This window comes from Lactuca saligna, chromosome 7 (genome assembly GCF_052625555.1).
Source record: "Lactuca saligna cultivar CGN05327 chromosome 7, ASM5262555v1, whole genome shotgun sequence".
Taxonomy (NCBI): Eukaryota; Viridiplantae; Streptophyta; class Magnoliopsida; order Asterales; family Asteraceae; genus Lactuca; species Lactuca saligna.
In genome coordinates, this window is record NC_136423.1 from 5,799,097 (window position 1) to 5,811,670 (window position 12,574).

At 36.0% G+C, this 12,574-nt stretch overlaps 1 protein-coding gene across 1 annotated transcript; it reads right to left on the bottom strand.

Moving 5' to 3' along the window:
• Positions 1 to 291: 291 nt before the first annotated feature.
• On the bottom strand, positions 292 to 4,842 carry LOC145005203 (phospholipase D gamma 1-like). Its single transcript, XM_078964259.1, has 11 exons — positions 4,592 to 4,842; positions 2,983 to 4,503; positions 2,785 to 2,901; positions 2,516 to 2,710; positions 2,179 to 2,424; positions 1,951 to 2,019; positions 1,724 to 1,871; positions 1,493 to 1,641; positions 1,242 to 1,412; positions 939 to 1,136; positions 292 to 744 (listed from the first exon to the last, which is right to left on the bottom strand). The coding sequence occupies exons 2-11, from the start codon at positions 4,321 to 4,323 to the stop codon at positions 451 to 453; spliced, it is 2,928 nt and encodes a 975-aa protein (XP_078820385.1). The 5' UTR covers positions 4,324 to 4,503; positions 4,592 to 4,842; the 3' UTR covers positions 292 to 450.
• Between the last annotated feature and the right edge of the window lie 7,732 nt (positions 4,843 to 12,574).

The window sequence follows — 12,574 nt, forward strand, 5'->3', positions numbered from 1 at the left end:
CTAATATAAATATTCTTTTCGGTTAATTGCACGTTTTGATAAAAGATTTGTCATGATAATAAATACCTAGACTTAAAACTTAAAATTCACATTACATATTTATATAATCACAACTTATTTTTTTCATTATAGTATAAGATCCAAATACATGGTGCATGCCCAGAATTAGAAAAAAATAATTATAATTTTTTCTTACTAATGATTTTTCCTTTGGGTGATTATAAGACATTTTGATATAAGATATGTAATGATAATACATGATTTAAATTTTAAGAGTATAATATCGAATCATAAGAGGAAAAAACCGGTCATTTTCATATTTATACATATATTGATGTCAAATATTGCAACACTAGAATTTATCCTTTTAACAACACAAACCTTTGATAAAAAAAAAAAAGTGGGGGGGGGGGACGGATTCAAGAACCCTAATAATCTTTACAACATGAATCAAATAGTCAAATTCTCTTGAATCCCGAGGAAGGAGCCAATTATTTGACCTCCTACATCCGGAAAGTTCTCGAATCCAGGAAGAGATTTGACTTTGCCACTTCGAACAACCTCCACAGGATACTTCATAAGATGGCCATTTATTTCACATATCTCATCTCCTGCAAACTGTTTCCAGTTGGCCTCAGCCATTGACCTAACCTGTCTTACACATTCAATTGACTCCGGTTTTTCAAAACACTCTCGAACCGTCCCAAGATGTTCCGCCCATAGTGACATTCTGTATCCGTGAACCTTCAAAATCCATCAAAATTCTAAAATATCAGTATATCAGTCTCACTCCAACCTATCATGTCAGTCCTAGTCAAATGCACGTCAAACACAATACAAACTATCATGGCATATCATATCACTTTGAGCATGTCAAACACAATACAAACTGTCAGTTTCAGTCGCAAACACAGTACAACTGTCATGTCATGTTTTACCTGTCCACGTGGATCCGTGAGGTTTTTAGCCCAAGTATGATGAGGTTGATAAGCTCCCATTGCAATTTCAGTGTCTCGAGTACCCTCCATAGAGCGTTGATTTATGTTTGCAGAGCCTAAAAGCACAAACTCGTCATCCACTATCATTCCTTTCGAATGAACATAGATCATGAACCTCCGTCCCTTTCGGGCAAGTCCCTAAAAATAAAAATAAAAATATATATATATATATATATATACATAAATAATAACTTTCCATAAATAGAAACATTGTTATTTTTCTCAAAACCAATGAATGTTAACCTGAGGAGTATTATCAGGGGAATGGCTATGCGAACTATCAGTCGGGCTCAAGGCCTCACGGTTTCCAAGACAAAAGAAATTTAAATAATCTTGCGGTGAAAACGCCTCTTCAAGACCAACCTCCACCAAAGCCTTGTAGATAATTTGATACATCATTTGCATTGTTTTATTCTGCAAATTAATTTGCTTACTTTACATTTTACTTTGAAAAATATAGCAGCAGTGAACAAATATTGCGTTGTATTTGTTACCTGCCAAAATAAAATCCTTTGAGTTGCGGACCCCGTGGGGACACCCTCTGGCCACATCGGGATCACAATATACACAGCAAATCTTTCTTGTGCTCTGATTTTACTAGCAACCTTAAGTGCAATCTCCATTGGAATCAAATTATTGGCACCTAATCATATATAATCAATCAAATACTCCATTAAACTTCATATTTATTAAATAATATCAGTTTACAAACAAATGTTCCTTACCCAACTCTCTGTAAGACTTCCAGTTGTATGAAGATCCAATAAAATATTGATTTTCAATATAGATGAAATGTTGTGCAGAACGAATGGCTTTTATGTATGCAGAATGTATGCTCATATCAATCATCACATTCTTTCCACAAACCAAATTCTGTTCAAATAACTTTATTTATTAATCATCTATAGAAAAAATAATCCGTTTAACAAAATGTTTGTTCAAATCTCATCACCTTGGCTGTAGCTACATGTGGATCCTTTGGGAATCCTTTAACAGAGTTTGAATCAATCGAACGGAAAATCTGCATCAATCAAAATAAAAATTCTGTCTTTTTCGTTTTTCTTGTTTACATGTCAGAAAATGTCATTTTGTTAGAAGCATTTTCATATATCCACATCTACTATTCTTGTTCTTTTTAGCAAAATTTCAAGAAAGATGGTTTTTTGGTAATTATTATTACCTGTACATGCCACCCTTCAGGGTCTTCATCACTAAGGCAAGGTTCATCATTTGCACCCAAAATTTCAGGAAACTTTTCCAATTTCAACAAAGCATCAGATGTAGCCTTAAGTTTTTTAATACCCCGAGGCTTTGAAGCCTTTATCCATCTTTCCTCAAAGTTTGTCATGATGTCATACGCTGCGGGCCCATCGATTTTACTATGCAAATCATGCCATGGTTCTCTTGGACAACCAGTAACACTCCCCTGTCATTATTTATTTATTTTTTACTTTGCATTATGTTTTAAAACATCCCTTAAAAACAAACAAACGTGTAATTGAATTTGAAATATTTACTGTGAAAGTTGGATTATGATAGTCATCTGAATGAAGAGTTGTTAAAGTCCTGAATATGGGATGTTGTGGAGTATCATATCGCCCATTACAAAGGTCAAGTCCTCCAATAAAAGATATAATTCTTCTTTTACCATTTCCAGCATCTGTATCTACAATCACGGTTTTCTGATGATGTGTATATATCGTTCCAACTTTCTATAAAAAAATACACCTTTTAGTATCTTTTATCAAATTCAAAACCTCGATTTAAAAAAAAATAAATATATAACCTTCTTCTTCATCCAGCCATGCTTTTTTCCAGCCATTCGAGGACAAAGCAAGACTTGCACTGAAGAATGTTTGAAAAATCGCCTTGTTTCTTCATCATGTGTAGCCATTAATCCATCCTACACATACTAAAAGTCATATACCGATTTCCTCAAATTATTCTTCATTTCAAGAATCAATCAAGTGAATAACTAACTTACTGTTTGGTAGCCCATAATGTTTCTTGAAGTAGGATCATCCCAAACAAGCAGCAAAACCCTAACACCTTCTTGTGCTTTTGCTTTCAAAAGTTCTCCTAAAGGAGTCGATGGTGATTCCTCCTCTTCTTCGCGCACTAATCTCACTTTATGCCACACAGACCAACCCGTTATGTAAACAAGACGTTGTGCATTAGTAATTGCATCAAATATATCCATCCAACAAGTCCCATGAACATAATCCACATCTTCACTTAGCTTGATATCAGGGAGGGTTGTATTTGGGACATGTGCATCTTGATACAGAGTAACCCTCCCTCCTCTCCTCAAAGGAAAATAAGTCCCGGGAACACCCATATATTGAGGTCCCACTCCAACTCCAAAGTTGTAAAAAGACAATCTTGCCATTGGGAAATACTGCATTGTGAGTGCTAAACCAGCTCCATTCTTACAAGGTCTTCCGTTTGCGTTGATTAAAGGGAAAAAACCTTCGATTTTTGATCCCGAATATATATGTTCAACAGCTATTGCAACAGCTCCTATAAGCTGTGACCCCATAACATCCTTATCTTTCACAAGGAAATGGATTTCAGCAGTGTGATGTGCAACAGGGACATTAAATCTTTGATTCCAAATCGGGTTTTCAACGTTTGTAAGAACATATGTTCTTCCAACAACTGCACTTGTTATAGCAATGGAGACATAAGGGTCACTTGTCCCCATTGCTTTATGAAACACATCCATGTTTGGAAGGTTTTTCGCCTCGTGGACAAGAATATCAAGGTTTCCATGTAGGAGAAGGACTTTTAGAGCCTTTTTAGGAGTTGCAGCGAAGGGGACGATTTGGTAATTTTGATTGCTTGCTAAATCTAGTGAAGCGGTTTGTTGTACGGCAAGACATTGGGAGGAATCGAGGGACCCGGTGAGATTTGGGGCTCCAGCACTTGGATAAGAAGCACTGTGATGATGCCCCGGGTGGTTTAAAGGTGGTTCATTCTCATATGGATTTTGATTTATCAAGTTGTTGTCATCTTCATAAGGGGGGTTAGTGGTGGCAGTAGACCCACTGCCACCACTTTCTTGGCTGTTTACTTGAGTTTCCAGTGTTGGTGATGGTGCAGGGAAAGGGTATGGGTATGCCGGGTACCGATATGGATAGGGTTGAGGAGGGTATAGTGGTGGTGGTGCTCCGGCAGGTGGTGGTGGTTGTGATTGGTAAGGATATGGATAAGGGTATGGAGGATATGGAGCTGAATTTTGAGGAGGATATGGAGGTTGATTGAAAGTGGATGGAAATGGGGCAAAATTAGGGTCATATAAATACTGGTTGTTATTGTTTTCCATTCAATAACGCATACGCAAACATTCGATTAGGGTTCTTCACTTCATCATGTGTTATTGCAATCGTAAGAGATCACAATAACGAAAGGGATTTCGAATTGAAGGTTCATCTGCATCTGTAATCATGTTCAATCTTCAAAGCTACCCACGGATTGAAAAATATGGGTTTCGAAATTGGGATTTCTAGATATGATAAGGTAAATAAAAACGATAGAATCAAATAAATTTTGAGAAATTCAAAAGACGCATACAAAAAAGAACAGAGATATACCTGTAATTTCGAAGATCTTGATGGGGACGAGAACAGATTGGAAGAAAAAAATGGGGAAGGAAAATTGGGGAAAAAGAGGACCCAGGTGAAATAACTGCGATTATAACGCAAAATCTTCACCATTTTTGTTAGAAATTTCGTTTTTGTTTTGGGTATACGTGGAGACATGTAGCTAACCTGTGGAAATCGGGTTGGTTTCGCGCAATTGTTTCAAAATTTTGAAATTATGAGGGAAGATCCTAATCCGTCAGTATTCTAACTCCCAAGTCCTAAACTCCTAACGGTATTTCAAATGTTTGAATATCTTTACCACCTTGTAACAAAAAAGAAAAATGACAAATTTTTATTTTCAAAAACTTATCATTTACATTTTTTGTTTGTTTAATATATATATATATATATATATATATATATATATATATATATATATATATATATATATATATATATATATATATATATGACAATTGCAAAAATGGTCCCTATGGTATGTATATTTTCCGAGGTTTGGTCCAAACCTCGATTTTTTTGGTTTCATGATCCTTTTGGCTTAATTTGTATGTGGAAATTGTCACCCGACTTAACTCCCGTTAAAATGTTGTTGTTAACCCCATCACGTGCCTCCAACGTGAGGGTATTTCTGTCTTTTCAAGTTTTAGGGAACATTTTTGCAGATGGAATGTCAACAAATACTATAATCTTTTACCTTCTCATTTATGATCCCAAAGACACGTCAACTCCTCACCTGCCCTACTCTTCCTTCTGCTCCATTAGAACCTGTAAAATACCCTATTTTCTTATCCAAAACCCTAATTGAAGCAACAAAGAGAAGGTACTTCATACGTTAAAGTCGAGATGGTGTATGTAATGTGGCAGGTCAGACCAAAAAACGAAGTTTTGGACGTATCATCCATGTATGGTAAGTTGTTCTTTTTTTTTTTTTTTTTTTTTTAACTTCCTATAAAGCATTTTCCCCTTGATTTTTAGACTCAAAACGCATAATTTTGACTTTGTATTCATGCAAAAATTTGACTTTGTAGCGGGTTAACCGACATGGTTTAGTATTAAGCTACATCACAGTGGGAAGTTTACTAAATTACCTGATATAAAGTACATTGGAGGTGAAGTGTGTTATATTGATTATGTAGACATAAATGAGTTCTCAGTACACGAACTTGATGCCATAATGCTTGACTTAGGTTACCCAGACCCACAGATGACTGAAGTAGTTGATGTCTCAAACTCCCCTGTGAGATATTACCATTTTAAGATACCTAATGACGACTTTCAATTTGGTCTTAAGAGCTTTAAGGAATGATCAGGATGTTATCACTTTATCTAAATACATTCCACATAACAAGTTGATCGAGGTGTACACAGAACATAGGAAGACAAATTTATTGACTTACTTCATGTCTCCAAATGCAAAGGGTAAATTTGTGATTGTGGAATTACTTGAAAATGATGATTAAGAGGCTGAAGTTCATGTGGAATCTCCATTGAGAAATATGAAACATGTTAATGATGAGCCTATTGGTGAGTATATGTCTTTGATACTTTGGGGGTGATATTGATGCTTTCTTACTAGAGTATAGAAGGGGTAGAGTTGGGAACTCTAAAACATGTGAAGGTTCTTGTAGCAAGCGACTTAATTTAGATGATATTAATGAATTAAAGGAAGAGATTGTTGATCAGGATGCTATAACATGTGTTATGGATAATATTGGGGATGAGATGACTAGTGTTCAGGATGCTACAACTGCTGATCAAGGATGCTACAAGCCAAGTACTTCAAATCTTGATAATGTTGGTGATGAGATGAATGGTGTTCAGTATGCTACAACTGTTGATCAACGCTGCTACAACAACCCCTGCTAATGATTATGAACAATTTAATGAGCTGTTTGATAATCTTATGGACAATTTAATTTGAAATGAAGAGGATGACTCTAAATAAGAAGAGGATGATGTTGAGTATGACGAGGATGATGCAGAGTATGAAGAGGATGATGGAGAGTATAAAGACGTGGTTTGAAACTCTGAAGATGCTAATGTTCCAGATAAAGTGAAACACTATGAAGATGAAGATAAAGTAGACTACATAATAGATGAGGACAAAATGTCCAAGATGTAGATGTGGACATGACAAACTTTATTCTCAATATTCACGTTGATGTGGAAAGAGGATGTGTTAATGATGTGCATGCTGATGATGAACCTGAAGACATGGAAGTCACAAACAATGATAATTTTGATTCGTTAGATAAAGGATCATAGTAAGACAGACAATGAAGAGCTCTTATAAAAAATTTAGGAAAAGGAAAAAGGTGTAGCCTTGGGAAAATACACAAGTTATCTTTCACAGCTGGTAAAAAATTTAGAAGTATGAAGTGTTGAGGGACTATGCTCTTGAACTTCAAGCTACCAACCCAGACACCACATCGAAGATAGATGTATGTTCTGAGGCTAACCCCGCTTCCCCTACTAGGCAATTTATAAGGATTTATGTTTGATTGGGTCTACACAAAAAAGGTTTCAAGGCATGCCTTATGGACTTAATAGGTTTGGATGGTGCCTTCATGAAAGGCCCATTCCATGGTCATGTTCTTTCAGAAGTAGGTTTGGATTCTAACAATGAAATTTATCCCTTAGCATATGAATTTGTTTAGTCTGAAATGTGACAATCGTCAATTTTGGTCAAACAAAGTCAATAAAAGTCAACCAGGTCAACTCAAATTGTATTAGAATTTTAGGAGAAATGTGATATTCTCTAATGTTTCTAATGTACTATTGACAAATTATAATACAAAGTACCTCTCTGGTTACCAATTATCGAATATAAACCCTAAATAAGGTTAGTAACGTAACAATAATGTAATTCAATTATATATTATTTGGGTATAAATAATATTTGTAACACAAGATAGTGGAGTTCGTAAACCTTACACTACATGGCAAATTTATAATCAAAGGTTACATATACGGATTTTTGGTGAATTCATCACCAAATACGACAAATTCGATACGTGGCCTAAAACGCCAAACTACCCACCCCACCACAACAAATAACCATGCATGCCCACCCCAACCTACCCACCCCACCATCCTCCCCCCACAGCCCCATAAATTATGTCTACCTCCCCCCATTTCACTTCATCTTCTCCAACTTCTTCATTCTCTCATTTTCTCTCAAGAACTCTCCATCTTTCTCAAGGATAATTCCTCCTGAGTTGGTTCTTTAATTTTTGGTAAGCTTTTCTTCACTAATATAGTGATTCTACATACAAACATACTAGTTTTATTACAATTACACACATTAATATGCGTTATTATCCATAGGGTAATACCATCTTCAAGTGTTCTTAAGCATCTTCAAGTGTTCTAAGCTTGAAAACCTTAATCTTTATCTCTTTATCTACTAAGAAACCCACTCAAGGCGAGTTCATACCCTTTCATTTTCGTTTTATCCAAGTTTTAGGGGGGGGGGGGGGATACAAGTAAACTTGTATAATAACACAAGTTATTATGCATGCATCTTTTTCATGTTGTGTAAAAGTATTATTTGTTTGAAATAATGTTATTACCTACTATTATGAACACTTATGTGTGTTATGTTGTTTAAAATACAAATCTATGAAAAATAACTATAAACATGTTATATGTTGATGAGAAGAAGTCACAAAAACAAAACTATGAAACTATGGTTTTTTTATGAACATAATATGACTTTTCTAGCAAAAATGGTTTTAACCAAGTTATTACATTATTTTTTGTGGGCTACAAATAATAATATGTTATTTTAAACATGTGTTATGAAACTAGTTAAAAATACCAATGATTTGGTATTACAAAAAGAAAACCTTAAAAACCCACCATTTTTATGTAAAAAAATGGTTTTTCTAGCAAAAATGGACATGACTAGGTTATGATACCATTTTTGTGAGATTTGACCTAAAATATGTTATTTTAAACATATAAGGTTAGTTTGACTTAATATCCACAAAAAGGTAAAAATATATTTTACAAAGTTTACAACTAAAATTTTACCGGTTAGTGACATTAAAATAGCAAAAAACTAGAAAATTTGCTTTATTATATACTAAATGTTCTTATACTTGTGTTAGATGTAAGTTTTATGATATAATCATTTAAAACATCTATCATGCTAACTTATATATATACACACACATACACACAACAAAACATTTATAATAAACTATAATGGGTATAGTTTATGGGTCATTAACACCGTTTCACCATTTTTGGGGCGAACAAATAGTTATTTAAATGTATAATTATTTTACATTATGTATTTACTATGGAAAGGTATCTACTTAATTGTTGACACTTTTTCAAAACGACTTGTATTCTCAGGAAATCCGTAAACAGGTAATCAAAAGGTTTTGAGGATGAGGCGTCACAACATCACACTAATTACTTTTGCTATATGTATTTGATATTGAAACAAACAATATTTAGATACAATGTAATTTTCCCAATTATAATTATGATGGTTGTGTTGCTTTGATCACTATTACTCAATTTGTTGTGATACTGTTCATGAAGTCATCCACCCTCAAACGTTTCCGCCATTATGGTTTGGGGTGTGATAGATTGGTATCAGAGCATTGTTTATAGTGAACTAAATATATCAACCCATGTAAGATATACAACCATAGATACAATGGGGCTAAAACACTCTGACTAAAACATTTTGCATAAGTATACTTTTAAAATATAATGATATTTTAGTAAAGTATAAGTACATACCTACATACTAGAACAATGTCATAACAAGAACATTACAAACGTAATAAGATAAGTTAAACACTACAAGTAGGCCTAAGTGGTATGTAATTAGATATTGGATAAATATAGCCTGATGAACTATATTTATCCGAGATGTGATTAAAATGTGCTTGGGAATAGTCGTGGTGAACAATAAGTCTAAACCTTATCAACACCCCATACAAAGAAACTCTAGAATCAAACATAAATTTTAAAATAATATAGGAGTATTTTATGATACTATAGAACCATACACCTAGATTCTTTATGTGTCTCTTATACCTCTATTCTTGCACAACCGACATGACCGGATTTTGCCACGAATACCCCTACTACCCTGCCATGAAAGCCAACAGATGGATTGAGGAGGAGCCAGAAGAGGTTCATGAGGAGGGTCCAGAAGAGGATCCTAAAGAGTACCAAAAGATGGATTACAAGGAGGAGAATTTTAAGGAGGGATTCAACAAGGATGCAGGCACTAGGGAGATAATTAATGAACCTTACTTTATCAGGAGCAGACAAGAGACCCTTTCACCTCTCTCCTTCCAGGTATATAGACATCCCAATGGGGGTACTCTTTGGATAAACATTCCTCGTAAGAGGATATTTTCCATTCAAAGGAAAACTTCATTGCTAACATCTGCCTCTGTCCAGGATGCGCCCCCACAATGGGCAACCCAGCTACATGCATGGGCTAGAGAAGACGGCCGGCCATCCACATTCGACATGCACCCACTACACCATGCTCTGAGCCCTAACACCCCCACCGATCAAGCATTACCTCTGATTGTACCACGAGTGGCCCGCTTGGACACTCGGGTTTAGGCTCTCCATCACGAGGTAATGGAGATCGGTGGCGAAGCGTGGAACACAACGGTGCGAATTCGACGCATCCACAAGGAACAAGAGCACCATACAGATGCCATGCTGAAGCTACAAGCGGAGCAGGAGAACATTGTGGACCGCCTACACTCCTTAGAGGAGTAGATGGCCGCCATGAGACAACAAATCCTTGCAGCTGAAGCTTGGGCAGTCACAGTGGAATAGAGAGCAGAGGAGGCCACTCGAGAGATGTGTGAGATGGCAGGGCACCTTGTGTATCATTTTGGTATATGATAGACTAGTATAGCCTAGTGAGTTAGTGATTACACTGCTCACATCTTGTGTTAGACTTATTGTACTTCCTTATGTCTAGTAGTAGCGAAACAAAATCTATATATGCCTTCCAAGAAGATTGAAACTCAAGTCAATGGAATATTCCTATCTTATTGGATATGTGAAGAATGTGCATTGTGTATAAGATACTTACTACTACGACCACTTACTAACCTAAGTATATCTCTGACAATGTTGGTCAAGACATTGGGAATCATACAACAGCAATAACACGACATACTTATGGCATATGACCAGTAGCAATTTTAGTTTCTTGTAAATTGTTTCAAACCTTAATATTTGGAATAAAGTCATGCCACCCAGGCAAAGCGCAATACTCCGTTCAGAACCAAACCCAATACCAACACCACCCCAACATGAACTTGAATACCAACATCAATAGACACGATTGCAATCGAAGAAATGATCGCACAAAGGGTGGTGAATGTCGTAGAAAACTTTAATACCGAAAGGCATGAATGATCAGGACACAATAACCATAACTCTCACAGTGACAACCAAGGAGTGAGATGCAAGACTTATAACAAGGACTCTAGAATCTCAACAGGAAGAATTATGAGATATGCAGCTTACCTCAACCGCTTCAATGATCTGGCTGTCTTGTGCCTAGGAACGGTTACTCCTAAGTACAAAAGGATAGAGAGATACATTTGGGGTCTTACCCCACAAATCCAAGGGATGGTCATTTCTTCTCGACCAACCACTCTTGACAACTCAAAGTACATCGCTCATCTGTTGACTGACCAAGACATCCACCAGGAAAACCATGGTTCAGAAAGCCGACCCTCCCAAAGGAGAGGAATAACAATAGGGAACTTTTTGGAATAAAAAGAAATACAAACCCCAACAAGGCCCCCAGAAGAAGCAGGGAACGGTGGCAGTCCTCGCCACTACCACCCCTACAGCCATCAACCAACCAAAACAATATGCCAAAAATCTCCCAAAAGGCGAAAAGTGCCCTTAACATCACTTTGGCGCATGTAAGGAGATGTACTGCTTCAACTGTAAACAAATGGGGGCACGCTTCCAAAATTTATAAGACCCCGACCCAAGGTGACAATCAGACATCTGAATCAGGGGTGACCCGTGCCTATTATGGATGTAGCGAAACTGGACATTACAAGAGGGATAGTACTAAGGCAAATTGTTAAGGTAGAGTCTTAGCCATTGGAGAGAAGGTAGCAATACAGGAGCCTACTGTTGTAACTGGTATGTTCCTCGTCAATAATTCTTATGCATGCATACTTATGTTAATGGTGCCGAAAGAAGCTTTGTTAGTCATAAGTTCAAACAACTACTGAACCAGAACCCACAAACATTGAAACATCCTAAAAACACATTCCAAAAATTTTGTTTTGAAACTTAATAATAAACCACAAGTCATCCATAGTCATAAAGAAAATCAAGTAACATGTATCTTAAAACATCGTGAAAAGTACTGTATCAAAATCATATAAGAAAAATATCAGAGTCTAAATATCCCAGACTGGAACTGTTGTGTGTGCCAGGCGATCACCCCGAGCCCTTTCCCTTGCTACCGGAAGTACCTGAAACCAAAATTGAAAACTGTAAGCATGAAGCTTAGTGAGTCTCCCCAAACTACCACATACCATACAAATACCATGCAACTAGTTTTACAACAATTACACACATTAATATGTGTTAATATCCATAGGTAATATCATCTTCAAGTGTTGTTCAAGCATCTTCAAGTGTTCTAAGCTTGAAAACCTTCATCTTCATCTCTTTATCCACTAAGAAATTCACTCAAGGCGAGTTCATACCCCTTCATTTTCGTTTTATCCAAGTTTTAGGGGGGGGGGGATACAAGTAAACTTGTATAATAACACAAGTTATTATGCATGCATCTTCTTCATGTTGTGTATAAGTATTATTTGCTTAAAATAATGTTATTACCTAGTATTGTGAACACTTATATGTGGTATATTGTTTAAAATACAAATCTATGAAAAATAACTATAAACGTGTTATATGTTCTTGAGAAAAAGTCACAGAAAC